Source organism: Gymnogyps californianus, chromosome 10 (assembly GCF_018139145.2).
Source record: "Gymnogyps californianus isolate 813 chromosome 10, ASM1813914v2, whole genome shotgun sequence".
Lineage (NCBI taxonomy): Eukaryota > Metazoa > Chordata > Aves > Accipitriformes > Cathartidae > Gymnogyps > Gymnogyps californianus.
Window position 1 is genome coordinate 9,641,458 of NC_059480.1, and position 25,521 is coordinate 9,666,978.

General features: G+C 42.5%; 1 protein-coding gene across 6 annotated transcripts; it reads right to left on the reverse strand.

Moving 5' to 3' along the window:
- Nucleotides 1-401: 401 nt before the first annotated feature.
- Nucleotides 402-24,835, reverse strand: SERPINE2 (serpin family E member 2). Of its 6 annotated transcripts, XM_050902299.1 has the most exons (11): nt 24,796-24,835; nt 10,677-10,951; nt 9,954-9,974; nt 9,382-9,501; nt 7,900-8,127; nt 6,623-6,820; nt 3,900-4,098; nt 3,654-3,754; nt 2,548-2,634; nt 1,908-1,991; nt 402-1,084 (listed from the first exon to the last, which is right to left on the reverse strand). In XM_050902299.1, exons 2-11 carry the CDS (start codon nt 10,930-10,932, stop codon nt 1,047-1,049), a joined length of 1,332 nt encoding a protein of 443 aa, XP_050758256.1. In that variant the 5' UTR covers nt 10,933-10,951; nt 24,796-24,835; the 3' UTR covers nt 402-1,046. The 6 variants fall into 6 exon arrangements, with proteins under 6 accessions (XP_050758256.1, XP_050758258.1, XP_050758257.1 ...); XM_050902301.1 differs by lacking the exon at nt 9,954-9,974 and having other exon boundaries at nt 9,382-9,498; nt 24,796-24,834; XM_050902300.1 differs by lacking the exon at nt 9,954-9,974 and having other exon boundaries at nt 24,796-24,834.
- Nucleotides 24,836-25,521: the final 686 nt, after the last annotated feature.

A 25,521-nucleotide genomic window follows, 5' to 3' on the forward strand; every position in this document is an offset into this window, starting at 1 on the left:
GTTTTACACTCAGGAGAGTCCTGCAAGGGGCTGAAGACATGCAAATGTGCATGTAACCTACACCACAGAGAGCAGGAGAAAAGGCCCCGAAGGTGCATTCAGATGTCCTCACACAGTAGTTTTAGCAATAACTTGAGCATAGCAAATACAAAGAGTTTGCTTGTCAGATACTGAACCTATGGATAATTCATCCACAGCAGAATGACTTCAACAGAAAAGGTAAATTGGCAGCAGGCAGTAAAGAAACAAACAAACAAAAACCCAAAACACACCCACAACAAGAAAAAAAAAAATATCACAAAACCACCCTTCTTTGACCTTCCTTAGAAGGAAGTCTCAAACAAGTACTTCACAGGGCTCTGGTCCCAAATACCCATCAGCACATCCGTGATCCACAACACTGACTGTTCATAATGCAGTTTTATTTTTTCCTTTGTACAAAAACAAATATAAAATTTAAATCCAATAGAAAGTGTATACTAGCAATGACAAGTTTACATTACAATAAGACAGGACAATGCGATGTGTATCTAACACCACATTAGTTTTAAAACTCTCAGTGATACATGCACTATATAAAATAAAAATTGCTAGAACTTTTAGTCTATTTCTACCAAGAATATCCAGGTACCAAGATACTCAAGAATCAAAAGTGACCTTGATCGGCAGTATCTACAAAATTAGACCTTTTCCACACACAAGAAGAAACCAACATTAATAGAAACATTTATCATTCTTTGTTAAAATCCTCTCACAAAAGCCATACATAAAATTCTTAGTAGATACAGAAAAAGCTCAGAAGTTTGTTAGCATAGGTAACCATTCAGTAGTTTAGAGAATCTTTTAGACATTTTGAAGAGATACTGTAGTTTTCAATCTGTATTTTTCCCCACAAAGCCAGAACTATGTCGACTCCTGTTTCAAAACCTAGTCAGTGGTTAAAACTAGCTCTTGAGTGAAGTCAAAGAGTAGTGTACAAAATATTTAATAGAACAGGGGTGTGTCACATGAGTCTGTTTACTTCTTGAAGAAAGTCTTTTCCACATTCAAGGTTTGTTTATTTGTCCCATAAACAAGATTGTACCTGAGGGATGAAACGAAAACAAGGATTACCATAGTCTGTAAATACAGTTAAAATTTTCCATGAAAGCATGAAGTCCACAGAGCACAGCCGAGCCACCTCGTCACAATCTTGTCTAGCCTCCCTCAAGTTTGTGAGCTCAGGGAAGCGTATGTTTGGATAGGTGGCCAGCTCATATTTCTAGAGACACACAGTTCTCTCGATGCTCTGTGGAGCCTTGGGATGGGACTGCTGCCAGGAGCCTACTCTTCCCCTGGCGCTGGCAGCTGCATCTTGTTCCCTACTAACTAGCATATCTATCATCCACATGTCACTGCAAGAAGTAGATGAGTTACTCAGATTAACTGGGGCAGCTCTGCTCTAGGAGAGTCAACCCATACTGCAAAGAAACCATGATCACTGTTTGAACAGTAACTTCTGTTCACAGCAGGCTGAGGCAACACCCTAGATCCCCGAAGCCCCCTATTCCAGCCTTTGCCCTAGTACTATTTTACTGTATCAGAAAGCTGGGTCCTATTCACCAATTCGCTATCAGTAACAGAGTTATTTCCTCTCCACTCAGGGGAACTATGAGCATTAAAGACTGTTCTTTTGTACCCATGAACCTGCCATTCTTGTTTCTGTGAACTTGGCAGCCAATACTTATATTTTTTCCTGTTTTGAGTTGTATTCCAAATAAAATAATCTAATATTAAAGGCATAAAAATATACTTGCAGCATTTTTTTTAAAGCAATAGTTATTCAGTAGCTCCAGACTTCTTTTGTCTCTATTGCATAGCTGATACTCAACTTCTAAGCAAAAAAAGTACATACAAACGCTGCTCACCTGTAGGATTGTGCCGGATGAAAAACACAAACGGCCTGTCTACTATGAACCAAGGAGGGGATGACCTGGCTATTAAAATTGCAGCTTGCAAGAAAGATAAGGTTTAGAGTTAGACAAAGCAAGTACCACAACACATTATACACTCTATCAAAGTGAAGTTTCCTAGTGTATACTAGAAGCTTGCATAGGTAGAGATAAATGCCTAAAACCTACCAACCTGGACATTTAAAGCCACACAGGTCACATGTTATTCTTATAGGAACCATATTAAAAAGACACAACACAAGACCCACAGAAAGCTGGAAGGAAGTCTTGGATTGTCGCCCAAAGGATGCAGTAGCTTAGTCCCCTTTGCCACCTGGATAGCAAGGAACATTACATTGGTGGCCAAAGTGTTAGCTAGTAGAAGACACTACTCTAAGTAAGCCTGTTTGTATACTCAGAGTATACCAATGGTCTGATCAATATTGGCAAGTTGGGATTTTCCTTAGAAATTACAAAAAAAAAAATCCATCAACTGATCTGATCTTAAGACAGAGCACATTCCTGCATTGGTCTCAAAGTGGGCTATCTTTGCTTAGTGGTATAGCCTTCTAATACAGTTTTCCTGAGTCTGACAGTTATCAGTACAGTTGCTTACTTGTTGCTGCAGAAGCTTTGGTTCCATCTTCACTAACTTCAATTTTTGTCTTTTGCAGGACATGAGATACATGAAGACCTTCTGTTCCTGAAAACCCCAAGGAGAACAGCACTTTCAGTAAAACTAACTGCACGAGTCCTGAAGTACCTTGTAGCTAGCAGCCATGCTAGCATGGCTAAGAATAGTAAAAGCTGCTACAATCCTGCTGAAATCCTGAAGTTCCAGTGAAGAACACTACTGGTAATATCTTTGAATACAGTCACTAAGTTAGGTTATTCCCTATTTTTTGTAATTACTATCTTACTCCTCCCTCCTCCCCATTTACTAGGTTTTCTTATTTGATGGTTTAAGTTAGAAGTGTTCACTTGCATTTTTAGTTTTAATTAAACAAATAACTGAAATATGCATTTAAGTTACACTCCCATTCATCTCAATGTCAGGCAGAAAAAAGCACTTAGCAAGACACCTTGCTTTCAACAAAACACAGGAATTTGTTTTCAAATTAAGTCAGCACAAGGCGGGCTTTTTTGTTAGATCTCTCTGTAGAAGCTAATCAGGAGTTTAACAGAAGCAGAGAACAGAAATAAGATGACATTTTAGAGCCATAAGTTCAAAAATGTCTACACCCAATTTTTGGATACTAATATTTACAGCTCTGGTTTGGACCAGTCCCTTAAACTGGGAATTTAGTCCTTGAGCTTTCCTACAGCTCAAGAAAAAGTCATTAAACACATACTTCAGGGAAAAGTTAAACACTGCAGTTGCAGTATTTGTTACAGTCTAAGGCATGGTATTGTTAGAAGACCTGCCATAGATTTTATACAATGCTTGAGACCCTCAGGTTGTAATATCAAATCTTAAGAAGCTGATCAGCATTATTTACTGCTGTAATGCAAGACAAGGGGAAAAAAGCCACTGCAGCATGCAATAGAAGCAAGCAGCCATGCCTGGCTGGCTACAAAACAGAACTTAGCTCCAATGTCATGGTAACACTTATCCAAGACAAAACAGACAACTGCATTGGTAAAACAGTGCTTTATTCAGTGCCAGAAACTATGAATAAGGACCACCATGGATTCAAAAAAAATTCCAAAAAAATAACTTACTTGTTATTTTTGCAAAGTTTGCCTTTGACTGGTCAAACATATCTGTAATACCAAGTGCTTTCAGAGGGTCTTTTAAGTCTGTTTCTGCTACTGCTGTAAATCTAGTTGGAACAAACAAAAAAGAATGCATCAGTATTATGCAGGAAAGTTGCCTTAAGCACTCTGTTTCTCCTTTATCAAAGGAGATATACATATATGACCCCCAAAATATTCCCTGAAGGAGAAATAGATTATATTAGTACGTACTTAGGTAAAATAACCTGCACTCTTTTTGCTACCATGGTTGTCATCCAGCTTCCTATTGTTTTTGTGCTGATGTGAGGAATGATAGCAGAGAGCGGCGTTGTGTTTTCGGTAGGCAGAGCAATCAACATGCTTATCATTTCACCATGGTACGGCAATTCAATGATATTATACCACAGCTCATTCGGAGTACTTGTAGTGCCTAAAAAATAAGCAAAACTAATGAGGCATAATTCTTACAGCCTTAAATCTCTATTTTACCTTTAGACACCTACTGCTATAAGAGTCTGTTAGGAAAGCTTTGCCCACATCTTAAAACTGACTCTAAAAAGTCACAGACTGCCTGCCTTCCTGCTAGGCAATCCTTCAAAAGTGGCATGGGCTCTGTACAGATGCTAGTTTGACAAAGAGCACAGACAGGATGACACCATGAAGCAAATACTCATTTGAGTTTGATATGCATACTGTTTCCCAGACAAACCTCATCAGCCCAGAGTGGCAAGTGTTAGAAATCACCAGGTCTGTGAATCAGCTGGATCTCTACTTCAGATCTCAGTTGTACCAGAACCAACTGAGAAACAAAAAGCAAGAAAAAGCAGCAGACCCTCTTTCCAAACTGAAGAGATCTTGTAGACAAGCTCTTTCTCCTCCAAGAGTTATTGGAAGAGCTCCTGTTTGAAGCAGTCTGTTGCATTTGCTTCATTTTCTTGCTTAATAAGGATCTCATCAGGAAGCAGTCTTAAGTCCTTCAAGGTAGTGGAGAGCAGCCACTTCAAGACAGTACAGGAGGCCAACTAGATGAGGAGTGAGATAGCAATGCCTCCATCAGTTACAGCAAGTGCCGAGAAGACTGTCTTTGAGCAACCCTCTCCTCCAAGTTCCCTTTGGTTACTGTGGGATTTCTGCCATGTGACTGGGAAGCAAATCCTTTTTATAGGAGTTTCAAGTGAAAACTTGTCAGTTTAACTACAGACAGGGTTTTTGGGAGAGTTTTTGGATAGCAATAAGATCTTATTATCTTTCCCCTTTCTTCATGTAAGTCTGCACTTGTCAGCCCAAGCTGAAAATTGACATCTTCATTAGAAATTTAATCTTGTTGCCAGGGCCATGCAACCTGCCTTGACTGAGCTCATATTGCCAGAAAACTGGTAGTATTGCACTTATTTTGCAATAATTGTGTCAAGCTTGGCAGTTTGATTATTTCCTTTTATATGACAGTGGTTCTCAGACTAGGGCCTACAGATCAAAATACTGGTTGCATAAGTCAGCTACAGGACAGTAACAAAAGGTAAACTGTCCAACAGTGAAGTACTACTTTCCTGATCTGCTATGTGCTATCATCATTACTACTGAGGCATATCAAACAGGAGGAGTTCATCTTCACAGTCAACTGATGGTATTTAAGATGCTTGAAAAATTTACACTTTTAGATCTCCCTTTGCATGTATAAATAAGATAGGAGCCCTGTGTTAGGATATTCAGAGATACCCAACCTAAAATGAGTCCTAACTCAGCAATATTTCTCTTGTTCCTTTCTAGCTTCAACAGCTTTTCTACCTTAAACATAGGTCAACATAATGGAGTTTTTAACCAGCATCAGAATCAGAAGTTAAAAGCCTTTAAGATAAGAGTCTTGCTAAAGCCCATCTTAAAGTTACAAACTTCATTCACACTCCACAGATAAGTAGTATACACTGCAGTAGGCTTCCCCACCTCCCCCAACTCACACTTTCAGTAGTTATCTCAAAGTATTACATTACATCTGCTCTTATATCTGGGTTTGGGACAGAAAGTTACAGCTGTTTACTTTAACACAAATCTACTAATATTAGTTGAGCACTACTGACAGTAAAATGAGGCATTTAAAAGCACAGTGGGTACTGGTTTTTGGATTTATAGCAAGCTGTATTCTCAGGCCTATTTCTCAGACTGTATTTAGCACACATGGAAGTGAGTTCCAGGCAGCACTGCTCTCTTCTCGGAAGGACACAACAGAAGACATTCTTTCATCAGAGCTTCAATCTTATTTTGACCAATAAAATCCCCATAGGGCTGCAACGCTGAAGCTCTGAAGTACACTGTCAGTTGCATCAAGCTGCCTCTGTCAGCTCTAAGAGTCTCTGATGGAAGTCTGGCTGAACCTGCTGAACTTCTTTTCACTTGTGACTCAATTTGAATTTGAGGAGCAGCTTCACACCTTGAGAGATATAGCCAACATACTAACCCTGTGCTCCTCTGGCTCCCACAGGACTGGGGACTGTGCAAGTTCCATTTCTTTATTATACAGTAAAATATAGATTGATTCTACTCCAATCTTTCTTTCATACACAGCTCATCACCAGATAAACCTCAGGGTTCTGCTTCTGTTGGCAGTTTTCCTTTATTCTCACCCCTTAAAAAAAATAATGATTTCTTCTTACTGCAAAGCTTAAGTAACATGCAAAATTCTCAGTTTGGGTACTTCAGATTTTCCTTTTTAAGGACAAAAGGATAAGGCAAGTAGTTTGACAGAGTACTCAACCTTAAGCAACTGTTAAATACCTCACACAGCAAGCTTATCCAGACCTCAGCGGTATGAGATACTTCTGTAACACAAGGCCTCCTACATGAGCTACAATAAGCAATACCATTAAACACCACATGTACAGCAAATTCTTGTTTCAGTTTGAAGGAAAAGACCAAATTTTACAACCATTGGTGGTGGTAGCGGGAGTTACTGAGCTTACCACAGCGGAAGATAGATAATTGGGACAGCATAGGAACTTGGTAGGTCTTCCCATCAGCTCCATAAAATGGACGTTTCTTTGTATTTTCAGGCCGAAATCGTGATTTCCATAAGCCCTTGAAATACACAGCATTTACTAGAACCAATCTGGTCAAACTGCCATCAATATCATCTGGAGCTACAACTTGATCAATCATACCTAGAAAAAATAAAGAAAGTCTGAGTATTTGCTGTCATAACACTGGCCAGCTGTTCATTAAGAACCTGAAGCACATATTACTTTAGGCTTCTTGATCTGTAAGCATGCAAACTCCTCATGGGGCAATACATTTGAGGTTCATAAAGCCAATGGTATTCTTCGTCAAAAAGTAAACCTTTGGGATAATTAGAAAGCAAACATATCTTGCTAATCGATAGACTGATGTTATAACTAACAGGGCCTTACCCTTTACAGCATGTGAGCAGATCTAGACTATGTTACAGTGGTAATAGTTTCAGCTGAAGCACTTCCCCATTCATACACTGCTTGCAACATTGCTATGCAAAACTGGTGATGTGGTAGACAAAGAATTTGACAGCCTCATTTCACAAATACCACATCCAACATCATTAACACACTCCTCACATCCAGGAGGCACTGGTTTTAACTCCAAGAGATACCAAACACATAGTTCACCTAGACTACGAATGTGTTGCAAAACATGATCCCTGGCTTTAGCATATGTAAGCTTGACAACTAGATGCCAAGAGGCTTGAACCATGAGGACTTCTGTCAAGGCAGGGTTAATTAAAAATCTGCCACTAAACATGACTCCTAAGAACATGGCCATATCTTGCAAGAGTTTAGGGCAGTAAGAGCAAAAGCTGAACTGCTCTACAACTTTCCAGAAGTCTGATTTACTGAGTCAAACACCTGCATTGCTTGAAAGCATCTTTTATGTTTGAGAAAGCACAGCTCCAAGAGAACTCTGCTTGGATTTCTCACCAGTTGTAAGAGGGCAAAGAACAGTAGAAGCTCCCCTGATCCCATGGGCAGATGGGCACACACACTATACACATCCCTCAAGGCCACCAGGCAGGCACATCTGCTGCGGCAGTGAGACTGCAGATTCCTGGCCCACCAGCTCTAAAACATCACACTAATGCCAGCTTAAAGACAGTTTTCAGCTGCAAGGCAGAGCTTTTTCTACTGTCCCATCTCCCCCAGTATTTCCATCCAAACCTGAGATGTCTCAGACACCACCCTGCCATGCACAAAAAGCACTCACCAATACTCACCCCTTGTTTCATTTTTCACCCACTGGTTGATGGAATCACATGCTGCATTTGGGTCCTCAAAGTCCACGCTCTTGACACTGCACTGAAACACCTCTTTGTTCCTTGTAACAAAAGGCACTTCCATTTTAAAGCCACTCTTTGCAAACACTGCATTAGCAATTGTAACAATGTCTTTATTCTTTTTTGAGACTATGAGCCTGTTTATCTTCTTTAACGCTTTACCAACTCCTAGTTGGAAAGAACAGCAAGTTTAATTTAGAATAAGATGATGAACAAACAGTTACTTTATATGCAGCTATTAATGACATGAAAGGTCAGACATTAAGTGCTAGACTAGAAAAGGAGACCAAAGCAGGCATTCTGAGAGGCCTTCCAAAACACCCATTTCTGATCTCTCATCTGAAGAACGTTACTGTTTCCCAGCAAAAACACAACCTTCACTGCGATGCCTGCTGCCCCTCTAGCTGTCTGCTCAGAATGCTACGGACAGTGCTGGGGATAATACTGAGGTTCAAGTCTTGGTGTGGAGCTACTAACCACACTCTTCCACAGAACAGACTGTTCCAAAATGTATTTCATATCATATAAGCCCTGTCCATATAAGCCATTTCAAGCCCATATAAGCCCACAGATAACTTGTCAGTTCTGTGACAGCAACAAAGAAAGTCAAGGGCTCAGCCAGCTCACTCAGAGCCAACAGGTCTGCAGGATTATGCAGGTGGTCTTGAACCTCAGAGAGCAAAGCAAAAGTTGTTTTCTCACCATCCTTCCTTTCCATTTACTGGAGAATAAAGGAAGCTGTCAAGATTTCTATAATAAGGTTCAACTCAAGTCTTTGTTTCCTTAAAGGTCCTGGCCTGATTTAGGTCCTGGCCTAAATCAGCTACAAGCAGGAGTCAATCCCTTAACACATGAGCTCACCTTTAAAAAAAAAAAAGGAAAAAGGGAAAGCAGTAGGTTCCAGTGCTTACAGTCAAAATCCTTAGGACCTGAGAGCAGCTCGTATAGAGTGCTTGCTAGCTCCTTCACTGTATATGAGAGAAGGCATATGGCAGCACAGAAGAACTGCTATGTTCACCATACCCAGTTCTCCCCGTTGTTATGGCTTATGAATGAGTGCTTGTCTACACAGGGAAGCAACAGGCCTGTCTATTGCCAGGCAAGCAACTTCATGTTCAACCATTATATTTAACAGGATCCTTGGGTGGCTGTTTTTACAGCAGTTATTAATGGGCTCCCTCTGTTTCCCAATACAATTTAGGCAGCAACATTTCCAGACTGCTTCCTTATGTAGACAAAACTTGAGATAAGAGATATGAAGGGAATAAATTAGTTCAGAGTTATTCTCTTAGCTGCATATCAGAAAAAGCCTCAGATGGCTTTGCTGTTTCATGTATCATGAATGCTTTAGCAGTACTGTTTGTATGAATTTCTACATGTTCACTCTCCAATATTATGGGCAAATTCTTTTGGAGAACATACCATAACAGAGGTTCTCAAACTGTATTCTGTGGACCACTGGTGGTCCACGGAGCACTTGCTGGTGGTCCGGGGAGAGCTGGCTGGTCTCATGATGCTGGCTCTCCTCTTTGCTTCCAGCTGCTAAATTGCATTAAAAGACAGCTAAAGATAAATTAAATACTTTCCGACTATTACCTTTCCAAAGAAGCAGTTGCTGTAGTTGCCAAAGGACTGTAAGGCAATCATGAACAAGAGCAGAGGAGATCTGTGCAAAGAGATAGGTAGCATCCCATAACAAGTCTCTGTAACAAGGTACTGGCTACCTTCTAAGGAGTTTGAGAACCTCTGTGTCTCACAGTTAGGATTAGAAAGTCTGCAGGCCAAATAAAACCAGTTGATATAATGCTTCAAAATTTTTGCAAGTACTTATATTTTGAGCATTCAAATGTTTCTAAAGTTGATTATCCCATGAAGAGATTTCAATATACAACATTTAGATCTTAAGCTGACAAATCATTTTGCTGTACTTTAAACCCAGAACCAAAACAGCAAAGCAAATGAAGACAGGACAACACGTTATAATGTGCACTTACCTCTTGGAGGGTTTCCTATTCCTGGAAGGAAGGCAGAATGCTGGCAGTAAGATGTTAAGTCTTGCTGGCAAACACTCACAAAAATACTCAGCAAGCAAAGTAAAGCAGCAAGAACCTTCAGCCTACACCCTCTCAAGGGGCAGACATTGGCAGAGGAATATAAACACAGATGCATGCAGTGTCAGGCACAGAGACAAGCAGAAACGGCTGTTTCAAGAAGAGGGCACTACAAGAACTACAGATTCAGGGATCCTGACAGCAGAAACACAAATGAACAAAGCTGAAGGGCATCAAAGTGAAAGTATCAATTGTACGATTAGAGTTTGCATTGCTTTCAACGTGGTGATGAGAAATATTCTCTTGCCCTATTATCTGAGGAATGGCACCTTAAGGGCTGTTCAGTACAGCCTGAAATGGGGTACTGCAGCCTTTCTGCATAGCACTGGACCGCCATCCACACTGTTCTGGAAAATCAGTTTTGCAAGCATGAAGGCAGTTCTAGCCAGCACCCTGAAGTCATTAACAAAGCTGCTTATAAGCCAGTTCAAGTATATGTACATGTCCGTACTCAAATTGCCAATTAACTTCAAGCGTGTCCATTTTGTGCTTTGGTAAACAGAGTTAATTGGTGTATGATGCAATCTACCACACTTTCAAAGCCATCTCAAAACAGCATGAAGATTCTGACAGAACACACCCAAGAACACCTTAGGAATCACTGACCATTTACGCTGTATCTCATCATAGTTGTCAGTTGCTTCTTTGTCTTGCCATCAGCGCCCAGCTGCAACACCCCCAGGACTGATGCAATCCCATGAGGAGAAACAACAACATTGTCCTGAGGCTTTGCTTTCACTATCTGATTGAAGACCTGGATTCCAACATCAGAGCTAAGTTCCTCCAGAGGATAAAAACTGAACTGGGAACATACAGATGTTAAAGACCCAAGGACAAAGAGAAGTGGGAAGTGCCAGTTCATGATTTCTGGTTGGAGATACCTGTAAGAGAACAAGAGGGGACAGTTAAGTCAGCTTTCACAAGTACAGCATTTTTATTTTCAACTTAAATTCTTATTTACCTAAAGACCAGGCAAGTCCTGCACATGCTCCACACACCATTCACAGAGCTCTGGCAATGGGACTCACACCTGCATTTTACTGCTACCAGTATTTTAAGTCTAGGGGTTTCCAGAAGCAGAGCTAACCATAAAATAGATAGATATCAGTGACTATGTAACAGGACAAAAGCCACCAAGTTGGGAGACCACCTCCCACCACACACAAGTTCAGTTAGTTTTGTGTTTCAGTTAAATGGAGTCTTGGCATTCTATTTAAACTGCCCTTTAGTGCTAAGAAGCCTTGTGGTATGGTCCTCGCCCACTAGGAAGTGATGCACAGTACACTTTACAGATCATTTTCTGCAGTGAACAGAAGCACGTATACATATGCAAACAGACCTTCTGTTGGGGGAATTTACACCTGCCTAGAATAACAAGAGTTAGCTGCATAACTGGCATTTTCCATGATGGGAACACAGAGCAAGACTTTTAGATTTTAAAATGCAAGATTAAGTTTGGATTTTAGTCCGTACTTTTCCATTTAAGAAAATTCAGCAGCTAATGAGTACAGAAGGAAGTTCACATTCCAAATGGGCCAATCTTCATCTGCGGATTTAACACCTAACAGATTTCAGTATCCTTACGCCCATGATCTCCTAGGAACTGAGGCACAAGCAGCAGCAGCAGCTTGTTCAGGACCTCTCAGCACCTGATTAGAGAACCACGCCCAAATCTTAAACACTGGATACTGTAACTATTAGGCTGTATTTCCTCCTCATGGAAGTGTATTCCATCCCTTTTTTGTTGGGGCAAACAGGTACTTAGAGGAATAGTCATGCAATAACCTCGTATTTCAAGAAATTAGGTCCCCTGCTCACCTTTGAGAAGTTCAATCACAACTTTTTTTTTTTTTAAAGACATTTCAGTTGCACAGTTCGAGAGTCCCGACTTCCATCTTCAGACCAACAAGCAAGCCTGTTCCCCCACTGAGCTGACTTTGGTGTTCCAAAAGCACACTTAGGTGTTAGTCTCTCAAACACGCTGAGGAGTCAACTAGTTCCCTAGTTCACCAAAGGCTAATCAGGCTGCAGAAGGTATACAACCGATTAAAACGTCATTTGCGTACCACATGCAAAAACCAAAAATAGGTCTCTCCTCCCCTTGAGCCCTCTGCTCTGCATTGCACACTTGCTCTTCTGGCTCCAGCAGCCCCTGAGCTGGAGGCCGGCAGAGACGCAGCACTCAGGCAGGGAGAGCGTTTCGGCTGAGGCGTTATTCACAGCCGCCTCCCACTCACACGAAAGGGCGTACTGCACCACGGAGCTCTGCCATTGCACAGCCTACCTATGCTGCAAGTTCAAACCATGCTGGAGCACTTGATTACCAGAAAACCAGCTGGTGTTTGTAGAGATTCATTTAATCATCTTTTAATAGCATGTACTTTAACTGTGCTAGAACACTTGAAAGTAACAAATACGGCATTTCCACTTTCTTCTACACCATTTCAGGGGACAGAATTGGCTTTGTCAAAGTTTTCCGTTGCAGCACAGAATAAAGCAAATGCTGAACGTGAAATAACGCAGTTGAGACATCCTTCTCCCTTCAACCCAACTGTTAGTATAGCTGTGACCAGAGGAACCTGTCGGACTGATTTAAGTTACGCAAGAAAAAGTGAAAATGCTGTCCTACAAAGCAGGTTAACAGCCCGCCCACTAATTAAGTCTTTCCCATCAACCTACTAATCCCCCAAACAGTTTTGGAGTCACTGAAGTACAATTCCTTCCAAAGGAGCTCCATACCAGCCACCAACTGGCACTACTCAAGCTTAGTCTGAAAACTAGACTGGATTTGGCCGGCTGCAGCCGAGACCTGCGGGAGGAAAACCCAAACGCCATCTGACCCCCCGAAGCAGGTTACACCAGTCACTTCCTAGATTGTCCTGCACCCCACACCACTGGCTACAGCAGGAAGCAGTCATGGGGAGGGCCAGCAGCCTGACAGGGAAAGCGAACTTGTACTATTTTTAATTAAAAGTGTTAAGGAATATTCGTAAGTGTTCTTTGATACTAGTACAAACAAACCACCAGAAATTCCTAGTTTTGTTCTTAGGGGGAAGGCTTCCCTCTCTCCCAGGCAGCAGCTCTACACTGATAGCAATGCTGCCTTGCAGGAGGCAAGTGTGGCTTGCCACTCCAAGAGAAGCCAGGTTTTGGGTTTAAGCGTTTTCTTTGGTGGTTTGGTGACCATCTCTTCTCCCTACCTGGAGACGCAAGGGGCAGTTTAAACAAACATTCTTAATCCCAATACTAATCAGACTTTTACCTTTACCTAGTACCTTGGCAAAAAAACCCCACAACTATTAGAGATTCTTAGTAGATGCACTTACAAGCAAGCAAGCAGTTAATGTCGGTGCAATGCAGCCTGTCCTGGGGATAGTGACAGACAATGCAATCACAGAGCACACAATTTGAGCTGTAATTTGAAAACTCTGCTTTTAATTGAGGCAACTCCACCTGATCCAGCCAGCAAACAAGAAGAGATTGGGCTACTTTGAGTGCATCTACCCTTGACACATTACATCACCAGAAGTATATTATGAGGGCAAAGACAGGAGTGACACTTCTATGAAACCAAATAAAACAACGTTTCATTGTCACTTACATACTGCCATCTGCACAAGCCTAATTGAAGTCAGACATGTCTCTCTTCTTTGCCTTTACCACAATATATTGCAAGTCCCAAGTTTTCTAGTTCACTGGTGACAGCCCCTGCCAGACTCAGGGTGACAGCTACCAACAGCCTTGCGTTTTCTCCATGACACATGTGTGAAGCCTTGTCAAAACAACCCAACTCTGCTCCCAAGGCCACTGCTGCAGGATTTTGTTTTTGCTTTTTTTTGTTTCAGGGAAAAACTATTACCTCCTGCACCTGGTTTCCCCAGAGGTCTCCATGCTTGCCTAACCTCTCCCTCCTGCTACGCCATTAAGGCAGGTTGGTCTCCATTTTGGAGCACAACCTCTAGCAGATACTTAATAAGTGAAACAAAGTCGTGCAGTGCTCTGAGCACGGGAAAAGAGTAAAACCGCTTTTCAGCATTAGTTACAAAGCAGTCACTTGACCCTGCCATGCCCACTGCATAGCTTAACCAGCTAACTGAGAAGCTAATTTCATCTTCGAGCATTAGTGGCATTCATGTTATTAATGCTTCTGGCATGGATTTCAGTATATTCAACTTCTGTGCAGTTCAGTAACAAGAAGTGCATTTGCATATCCTGAAAGAAAGAAACAGTACAGTACAAGGAGAAAAAATCCAAAAGGATGTAGGATGTGTAGGATGGAAAACAGTTGACCTGCTATACAGAATACCAACAAGCTTTCAACAAGCTTTCATAATGCTGAAGCTAAAAACTTAGTGATAGTTAAATTTGAATCTAATGCTTCAGAAAGCCACACAAAAATACAAGCTAGGCATTTCTTTGCCTATGACCTTTATATTTTTACAAAGTTAACTGAGAAGGAGGAAGGTGTATAGGCAAATTCATTTACATAAATGTGGGCTTTTGAAAGATGCTGGACTAAAAAAAAAATCCCTCTTCAAGGTAGGCTGCCCACTTCTTAGATTGAGAACTTACAGGAAGGACATCCCACAACTTAAACTTCTAAACAAACAACAGAAATATTGACACTAACCCAAAGAAATACATCTAGAGAATAATAAAAAACAAAAGAGCAAATTTAATTTGTTATGCAAATCCAGTTCTTAACCCTAATGCTAAAGTTTCTGAACAAAACAGATGACAGTCATGCATTCAGCTGTATGAGGGATGCCTTGTCCACAGCAAGCGTGCCAAGAACTCCATTACTCCACCTGCCTCACTGAACAGCACCATACCAAGTCTTGTACACCATGCTAAATTAGTAGTTACTACCTATATCTAACTGCAGAGTCTAGTTTAAGCCACTGCGTATTTTTAGAGAAGTAGTCCAGTCAGGCACAGAGCTCTGGGGAAGGCAGGAGAGGAACACTGCAGCATGTTGTATCTGCACTAGTAGTTTTGTGTTGTTTAGTGACAGATGATGAAATGTCTTCAGGCTACCAATCTCCGGATGACCTCAGCCTCCAGCCGGTGTTGCAAACACTAACTCTAATACATACTAGGCACCGTACTCAACTCTCACTAGGCTCAGCTATTCAGATCACCCACATAATGCATAGTTTAAGTTTTCGGCTGAAGTTATTATGGAAGTATTTATGTCAACAAAGAGGACACGATGCTTTTGGTCTGCATTTACAGAACGCTTGGTACAAAAGCAAAGTTACATTAGTACAGACTGTTTGATCTGGGTCTAGAAAGGCATTTGGTGGAGCAGGGAGAAGTTACGTCTTCAGCCCCAGGCACAAAAAGCTGCTGAGCATGGAGATCGTCCTACAGGAAAGAACTAGCCATTTTCAGAGAGCCAGACCGAGCTGCTGCACTCTTCCCAAGAAGAGAAGTTAGTTTGGTTCATGACCGGAGGCAAAAACATGAGCTGAAAAAAATACCCAGATTTAAAGTGTGAGTTGGAGAAAAAACATCCCAGAGAGCCTGAAGAACACTTTGAAGTGAATTGAGGAAGACAGTGAACTGTACATAGATTTTTTTTTTTTAGATATCTGTACCGACTGCACTAAGTACTGTATGTATGTTAGTATCCTATGAGACACCTCCAATAAACCACCTGTTTATTTTGAAGCCTGACTTCAACAGCAAGGTATAACCCAAAAGGCTCATTCTTGCAACTGCAAGATGGATTCTGCAGTTTCTTTAAAGACATATCAAGCATAAGGAAGTTTAGACACCAGACTTCACTTCTGTGAATAGCTGTAACCAAAACAGCAGCAAGTGCAGATAAACAGAGTAAAACTAAAAAGCAGAGTCTTGCAGCATTGCTGGTCTCACTGTATTGAGCCCAAAAAGCTCAGAGCCCCTGAGCCCCCGTGGCAGGCACTGGGCAGCTTGTGTGCCCAGAGAAATTCGGCCTAGAACAAACATTCAGGGACTTCTCCAAGTTTGAGATGTTGATGTTTCCTTGTCAGTGCCATCTGTGCTACTAATTTAAAAGTCTTATTTCAACCGACATGTGAGCTCAAAGAAAGCAGTTTCACTTCAGGCATTTAACTAACTCTCTCCAGCAGGACTGAATAAATACTGAACCAAACTTGTTAACAGTCATTTAAGGAGCTGGCTGAGCACACAGCAATTGTTTCTCCACAGCAATGAGACCACTCTGGTTGCAATGGGAAGGTCACATGCTGGGTCTTGTTTTTCAGAGGATGCACACTTGGCAGCATATTAAAACACTCAAGCCTGTTGGTAGGCTTCTCCTCTCCTCCTCACAGGTGTTCGCAACTCCCCTTCTGCCTAAGCCTCTTACATCCCAAAGCCTTCAGCATCCTCTCGTACCATGCTGCTTGGCCTCTTCTACATCTAAACATGCTTTCGGGTTCAGAGCAGCAGGACCCATGGTCTGAATGCAGGCAAGTTCAGAAGTGGCTTCTTCCACACAACAGAACTGTAAAATGTTTCTTCTTCCTCCAGGTTTTCTGGTACGTTCTGAATGTTGGCTCTTCCCTTTCATCTAACAACTCTTACCAGTGCTTCCTGGTTTAAAGAAGGAAAAACCCCACAGACATCCCCATAGATACAAAAGTAAAAGCCACATTATATCAACATGCCAGGTCACATGAAAAATATCTAACACAACAAAACAGATTTTTATTACTCAATACCTGGAAGGTTTAGTATATGCAGAGCATTACTAAGAAAGGATGATTGCTAGCTTTTAAACAGCTCAGTACTTACTTTGCTCTGAAGAGGAGTAAGTTACTGTCAACATGAGATAAACATAACTTGTACACAGAGATAAGCTGGAAGGTTTTTTTAAAAACATTTTGTATGTTAAGATATTGGTCTGACTTCAGGCACTACAGCCAACGTTGCACACAACTGCAGAAAGCATGGTACTGGTTCTGAGGCTTTCCTCTCCCAACCTTAATCCTTTCTCTGCTATTTCTAATTCTCTCAGTTTGTTAGTGCATTTGTGTTCGTTTCAAGATTGACCATCTCCATCTGGAATGCCTCCCTTTCAGCTGTGTCCAACCATCCTCCCCTGCCAAGGGGGAATTTCCCAGCAGAGCGCTGGCTTGTAAAACTGGCTGGCCCCAGATAGGAACCATCTCTTTGTCCAAGCACAGCTCCCACATGAGCAGAAAGTTAGAGTTTAGTGCTTCTTTATGAAGAGTCCAGAAACTCCCAAGAAGTGGTGCTCAGTTCAGCATGAAGGACAGAGAGACAAGCTCCATTTAAAACTTTCTGCAGCCTCATGACTATTGCCTCCAGTTCATAAGCCAGACTGATTTTCCTCACAAGTATGTCTTCTACAACGTTTGGTAGTGGTGGTGGTGGTTCATGGTAGTTCACTGCATGATGTGAAATTTGTCTTTGTAAAGTTGACCAGAGACAGCTTTTGATTTCACCACTCAGTTGTAACCATACTACAACTACATAAGTACTACGCAGAGTTTCAAGAACACAGATAAGCATTTATGTATCATTTGCTTTTATTTCCATCCCTCATTTATACATAATTAAAAAAGCCAACTTTAGCTCTGCTTCATGAAGAAAATACACAGTTTGCTGATACAGGGCAGGGGGCTTACAGAGATGATTCTAGGACTTTACAGTTCTACCACCATTTTCAAATTTTATCTGTGTTCTCTCTTATGGTAGGCTCAACAACTATTGTTAAAGTTTCTATGTGTTATTTACTCCTGTATTTAAAGCAGAGCTTCCACAGCCTTCTCTAAGATCTATTATCAAGTCTTAGAGTATCAGGAAGATTAAAGAGAATTATGTTTTTAATTTACTGGTGTCCCTTTATTAAAGAAGTGGTTTTGTTGATCTTAAGTTCTTTATGCAATGTGGTTATTTTACCATAATGAAGAAACAGCATGGGACAGTCAGCCCATCATGACTAATGCTGCAGAACCAGTTTCCCAAAGAGGTGCAGCACAGTAGTATTTCACAACATGGCAGTGAGGCTATACCCTCTTGCTCTGGATTCAACCCAGTAGAGGGAACAATGGTTCAATGATTAAAGCATTTGCCTAAAACTTATCAGCAGGTCCATAACGCAGGCTCCCTTTTAAGTTTTTGTGGAAGAAAAGCCTCGTAGAACACAGTTCCCACATTTACTGTGCATTAACAATGCTCACTATGCAAGTACAGGCTTATTAAGAACCAAAGGCAAACCTATGGGACTGCAAGCTCCCATTAATAAGGTACAGGGTACTAACTCTTTGGTAATGGGCTGCTTAAGTACAGATTGATGAAGTAACTCCACAAAATGCGGGACTAAATGGCTGGTGTCTTATCAGGTACCTCACCATCACCCTTACTTTAACCCCCACTTCGGCTATAGTATTTGACCTTCTTTTCTTCCTTAACGAATATTAAAGGGAAACCCAATACCCTTATTCATTTCCACTTGTTGCAGGACTCATCTGATACCAGGACTCCCACATCTCTACACCCCTGCAGAGCAAACTAAACTTGCTCCTTCTCTCCCCAGGTAAATTTTAATCTGCTGGCTAGTGACACGTGCCCTGTCTCCTGCACATACCAGGCTGAGAAAGCAGAAATAGCCTTATGGAGATGGCTCCATGGCCACTTTGCGACTGTGTGGAGAGCTGTGCTTGGAGCAGATTGAACATCAAGAACTTCCCAGTACACATCCTTCTTCAGAAGGGTTAAGATACTAATATCTGTAACACTCAGACCTAGAGAACTGTCAAGCAAAGAAAAAAAAAAAAAATCTTTGTAAAAAACCCCCGAAAGCTAGAGACATAGAATCAAGTCCTCAAACCAATCGTGAAAATTTCAGTAGAGCTTTGACAAGGCATGTCAGTTGCTGCAGAGTAGATGATGGATGATTGTTTGCCTTCAGATTCTACACCTTTTAGGCGTAGTTTACTCTACAAAAGAAGTACTAGTATTTCTGATTAAACAACACCCTACAAAGCCCAGTTCCCATCATTCCACACCCTATGGTTCAGTCTGGGTTTACAGCACAACTGAAAATGCTGTTTTATATGTAGCAATAATATTTTTATACTCCTGGGAAGCTAAGAGAGATGGCAGGACCTACCAGCCACATGCTACCTAACCAAAGCCTATGCATACTTTGGTTAGAGATGCCCAACTGGTAACAAGAAAGAGACAGGCTCTCAGTCTTCCAAGTGGCCTTTAAGAAACCCCACTTAAAATAATGCAAGTAATTCAATATTATTAAGTTTTTACTTACTCTTCCTAGTACAAGAGGTAAAGCTATGGTAATAACAGTGTTGGCAGTTCTGTAAAGTTACACAGTTGTATTTGATACACTCATTTCACCATAAAAATAAACTGCAACAACTAGCCTTTTATTTATTTATTAATCATACTGTACAACATTAATAATCAACCACTTCCTATTTGCAAGTGAATTTAGAAACGCTGTTCTCATCTGAAATACTAGATAACAAATGTAACTCTTAAAGTGTAATGTAGCCAAGGATTAAAGTTATTAATATTAAAGATGAAAAAAGCATATTGGTTTTCTGTCTCTAGGACAGCATCACTGAAACAGACTTAAGCTCACAGAAACATCAGATACAGTTTTTTAGTGGCCTTTTCTCAACCATTTCAGAACTAGCTTAAAGGTTACCCGATAGGGATATTTACATTTGTCTTTACAGCATATAGACATTTACTTATATTCATCTTTTTCCCCTCCCTAGCTTCAGAAGCAGAAACAGCCAACCACAAAAGCATCAGAAGTCACAGATGCTGTAAGGATGCAGGAATGAAGCATTGTGCTGGGAACCCTAACTGTATACTCAGATAGACACCTCCTCAGTCATCTGCAAGACGACTTACATTAACCAGTTAATAAGAGAATTAACAGCTATTTAGAAGACCTGCATTTAAGAAAACATGCTCTTTTCATTAATCTGACCTCACTTCCAATTAATCCCACTGGCTTTACTACAGGTTTCTGGAAAGGCAAGACCTAAATCTGCACAGAAAAAAGGGACAACTGAGTATGAACTATGCACAAGAATCCCGCAAGAGCAGGTCATGACCTGGTATATTAAACCATCTGATTCAGTTCAGACTGAAAGTTTGTAGGCTGAGTTGTGAGCTGCGTTGGCTGAGAAGCCTCTGCACAGTCCATCGCTATTTCTGTAACACAGATGACGAACCTCAGCAGAGGAAGTAGGCAATTAGCTGGGAAAGCAGCCTCTTAGGCTGAGCTGCCAGAGCAGCTGGAGACCTCAAGCTTGCTTCATTGCTGAGAAAGCTACATGAACTACTCTTTCTGGAAGAAGAAGGTATATAGCAAGATGGAGACATAAAGCTAATAGATAAATCCACCAACTTCTACATAGGATTTCTTAGATTGCTTAAGGATGTAAAGTAAGATAACAGAATGGAAGAGGAAAAGTTAGAGGTATGTTCAGTTCTTCTCTTGTTTTTGTACCTGTAACCTGTCAGAGCCAGTGACAGAGACTACCCCTCTCCTATTAAAACAAAACAACAAACCTCAAAAAACACTCATAACCTTTGGCCAACAGAAGCTTGCAGTTCAGACCAGATGACACAGCCATCTCTGAAGCAGTGAGGACCATCACTAAATACTACAACATGCCCTTCTGCAGGAATAGATGTTTAAAGTTCAAGTTGTTAAAGAATAAGAAAAGCATTTAAGAAGAAAACAAAGCTTGGTCAAAGCTACATAGCTGATGAACATGAATTCATATCATCTGCACTGAGAGCACTAAAATGTATCAACATTTCTCAATACTGCTGCTGGAGACCCCAGTGTGATTCACAACTGTAGCTACAGTTTGTTGACAACTAATATTTCTCACAAACAAAAAGTTTCTACCTCCATGCTGAGGCCACTACATATACACAGCCTTGAGCAGGGGTCTTCAGTTCAGAACTCACTGGTAGTCAGTCTTGATGCCTTCCATAATTGCTCTCATGGTCCCAAGATACTAAGAACAACTCCAGGCCACTGTTTCTAAAGCCCAGGAAGAGAACAAGAGGCTGCCTGAAGCACATGGTTTACATCATGTTGCTGAGTATGGTCAGCAAGACTGAGATTTCTGCCACAGGGAGATCAATCCACAAGATGAATATGCTTTCATACTTAAACTGCTTTGTGGCATATTTATCAGACCCCAGCATGAGTCACCTCCTGATTTCAGCCTGGAAATATAAGCAAAAGCATCTTTCTGGCTATTAAAGGTGAACATCAGACCGCAGACAAGATACAGTAGCTGCCAAAACTCATGTGTTTCCACAGACACTGCTCAAGAAGAGGTGCTAAAGGATAAATAAAGCATTTCAGTTAGCACTTAAGTGTATTTCAAGGCCATGACAAACAGCTCAAGAAACTATGGCTCATACTAGCATTGCCACTAAAATTGCCCCATCCTTTTCCTGTCCATGATCACTGGCTCCAACTTCAGCAGTTACCTCCTCTGTGCTTGCAGAAGTATTCATGTAGTTGAGTAGTGAACTAGATTCTAACACTAAAGAGGAGACAGCTAAAGAACTAATACTAAAGAACACAGGACAGCTTTCTGCCATAGCATGCCAGCCTAAACATTTGTGTAGCTACAGCTTTAGAATGCTACCACCTTTATTTTAATCTTTCTGGTCTCCTCCCACCCCATCGTTTTAACCATCAGAGGAGACACACCTGAACATGTACATAGTTGCACATATTCAGCTTTCTTGTATTTTCACACACAGAAGCTATTTACTTTAATTAAAAAAAATTATATTTTCATGGTTCTCTAATTTACACTGTTAATCTTTAAATTCATATGTAGGTGATTGGCTACTCCGTGCTACCTGCTCTCCAATACTAAAAAGAGGCAATTCTTTATATCACTCTGCTTATTCAAAAGTTGTTTATGGTTAGTATAGGTACAGTGAATTACATGGTACTTACAGGTTAGTACTTTGCTGTAAAATACAATTTGTAAGTTACATCACATGCGATTGGGAGGATGCCCAGAGGCATGCAAAGATGACTGCATCCAGCAACACTTTAGAGATTAGTGACGATTAATCCATCTTTTCCCTGTTTTCCCATGCATAAAACCTTTGGTCCTAAAGAATAGGAGAATCCAGTTAACAGACCAACTAACTGGAAGTGTTTTGATGATTAGGCTGGATTTCCCCCTAATTAATATTACAAAAGCATGCTCTCTCATGCATGCTTGTGATTAAGCAATCCAAGCAGTCCAGACAACCCTAACTCCAGCTTCCAAGAAGAACCTTCCACCGAGTCTCAGCTTTTTCAAGCACAAGCACCACAGTTGCCTAGCAAGAATCAAAAGCCGCAACCGGCTTCATGAGCCAGGTAGATACAGAGCCCACCACCAAAGTAACACAAATCTCTACCCAGAGCTCCCTCCGACCTGTTCCCTTACTGTAGATGTATGCAATTTATATGCATCTCCATTTTAATTCCTAGCAATAAGGTGAGGTGGTTATTTTTATATACATACACTTCAATCGAGTCTAAAAATGCCTAGTGCAACTTACTGGGCTCACTGCTTGACATTCTTCTGCCTAACAGTATGGTGTTAAGAAGCTTTAGGACTGGAACACATTTCTGGCTGTGCAATTTAGAGACTCACACTAAAAGTCTCTGCATGCCACTACAACATGCTATTCTCCTGGTTGTCAATGACAACACCAAACAGAAGCTTCAACACTTTTGTATACACCTTGAGACAAAATCCACTGCAGATTTCTGTTGTTTTCTTTTTGTACTGACATGAGTTGATATCACCTCCCACATGAGGTACATAGAGCTATATATAGACAGTTGTCTGTAGTGATGGCCGTATCACCATCCGAAGCAAAGAGGAGTTTTTATAACATCCTGATACCTAAGTAGTAGATGCAAGGGTAATGTCCAGATAAGCAGCTTTTCAGCATCTTAAGACCACCAACAAAATTCGCTGACAGATTGTCTGACGTACAACTTGTCCATAATTGTTAAGAAGCTGTGGACTAGCATTCATTATTCAAAGTTTACTCCTGTGCCAAACAGCTGCTATTCTCACAGGTTTAATCACAGCCCATAAAATACTAAAATTCTAAGCTAGCACATCTTATATGTATTTGAATCAATCTACTTAATCATTCTGCCTTTTTATTTGCGTTGGTCTTCACCTCACCTGCTTTAAAGACTCATCTGATCACTCAGCAGGCATGCAGCTGCTTTTCACTTTGCTCATGGATTTCTGCAGCTTCTCCCCTTTTTCGAAGCTACATGACAGTACAGCTGCTTACACCTACGTACATTTTGTGAATAATCCCTACAAAAACCAGGTTTCTAATGAATTCATGTGGAGAGCAGGGGGTAAGATGTTACTAAATGCTCACACAAGAGAAAGTGAAGGGAGAAGAAGTCGTCATTTTTCAGTGCAGTGAAAAAAATAATCAGTCTACCAGGTTTCTCTTTCAGGAAGTTGCCCAAGAATGCAATTAAAACCACAAAAACCAAACCATGTTTCAGAATCACATGCAGGCATGAGAAAAAGGGAGAGAAATACATCACACTGAGGCCTCTAATCCATAAGCAGATATACCCAAGTTTTAAGGGAAATCTGACATTTTAACACCTATTTGTTAGCACAATGGTATCTCCAAAGGTTTTCTCTCTCTGTGAAGATCCTCCTGTGTTGCACATTGAGCCAAGATATTGAACACCATATTAACCAGGAGACAAAAGACTCTCTCCTGAGGTGTACTTTGCATTTTCAAATCCTCCCAGAACTCAGTACTTGAAGCATGCTCCCAGATTATTCAAAAGGGAGCCAAAATAAGAGTTTCAGCTAACCAGTTCTCTGCTTCAACACACAATTTGATGCCACCAGCACTATCCAAATCCTGTTTCAATAACAGAATATATACACCTTTTCCTCCCCAAACTGCAATGGCTGTAAGTACTTCTCTCCCATTTCTTTATCACTCGATATGTAAAGAAAATCCCAGTTACTAACTGAATTACGATTTTTTTGTTGTTGTTTCTACTACAAGAAAATCAAGCGCTCTCTCATAGCAGACAGGAGACGCTAATAAAGTGAGCAACTTCCAGTTTTCAAGCTCTTATGATGAAGCCGATGCTCGGGAAGTGCCATCTCTCTCGCATCCGTGAGATGCAGCGGCGATCCGGCCGCTTCCCGCGGCAGCGGGGACACGGGATGGAGCCGATGGCAGAGGGGAGCAGGCGCTCCCCACCCGGGGCCGGGCCGGCACTGGCAGAGCGCAGGGCAACCAGCCTGGAAACCCACTTCTTGTGGGGAAAAATTCTCCTTGCTTTCAAAAAACCAACACGAAGAAACTCACCACGCCAGAAGCACCCACTCACGCCACAGCGCCCACGCATCCGGCGTTAGGAAACTTGTGGGAGCAGGTAACAGGCAAAGCACACCGAAGAGGCCGCCGGCACCCACGATAACGCGTCCGGATCGACCATTTGCGGCCAGCGGCCTCCGGGTTGTCAACAGGGAAACTTTGGTTCCCCCCCCCGCCCCGCGGATCCCGCACGCCGCCCCGGCCCCGCTCCTCCTCCGCCGGGCGCCGAGCGGCTGCCCCGGGCCCTCTAGCGCGCCCCATGTCCTCCTCCACCCCCGCGGCAGCACGGCGCAGGGGCCAGCCGGCCCTCGCTCACCTCCCCTCGGCGGCTCTCAGCGCCGTCCCGCCGCGGCAGCCGCTGCACCGCGCCGCTCGGCCGGAGCGCGGCGGCGCCCGGCATTTATAGGGCCCGCGGCCCGCCCCGCCCCGCCCGCCCGCCCCTCCGCCGAGCCCCGCGGCGGCCCGCCTCGGGGCAGAGCTGCCCGCGGCAGCCGCTGCGGACCGGGGAGGGGGAAGCGCAGCGCCGGGAAGCGCCGGCCCGGCCCCGAGCCCGCCTGAGGGGAGCAGCCCGGCCTGCTCGCGGTGTGCCGGGCCACAGGCGGACGGCGCGGCGGTACCCCATGGTGCCTGTGGCACCGTAGGGCCCATCGTGCTGGGCACGGCCGGCTGTGTCCCCTCACCCCAGGCCTGTCCACCAGCATGCCTGTGCCCGTGCCCCAGCCGCCCCGGGCTCCCTGCCGAGCCCCACTGGCAGCTCTCGCCCCTCTGCCTGAGGCACGGGGAGAGGCACCAGCCATGGCGGGGAGAAGGGGAAGCGGAGGCAGCTGTTGCGGTGCCCACGGGGGCAAGGCCCAGCCTGGCAGGACTGCTGACAAACCAGGGGCTAGTAAAGGGACAGAGACCACTGAGGCCAAAAGCTGCAATATCCCCCGACACCATGAGGCCCTTTCCTGGCAGCTGCGTTATGGGAGATGGGAGGATTTCGGCTGAAGGGGCACCTCCTCTCACCACCCCAGCTTCCTCACGTGCTCCCCATGGCTGG

Excerpts from the sequence above, each read along its gene's own strand:
- SERPINE2 (XM_050902299.1), bottom strand. The coding sequence starts at position 10,932 with ATGAACTGGCACTTCCCACTTCTCTTTGTCCTTGGGTCTTTAACATCT. Across the intron at positions 3,755-3,899 it reads GTGCAGGTTATTTTACCTAA|ATTTACAGCAGTAGCAGAAA; the intron begins GTACGTACTAAT and ends TGTTCCAACTAG. Across the intron at positions 2,635-3,653 it reads AAACTTTGCAAAAATAACAA|GAACAGAAGGTCTTCATGTA; the intron begins GTAAGTTATTTT and ends TGGGGTTTTCAG.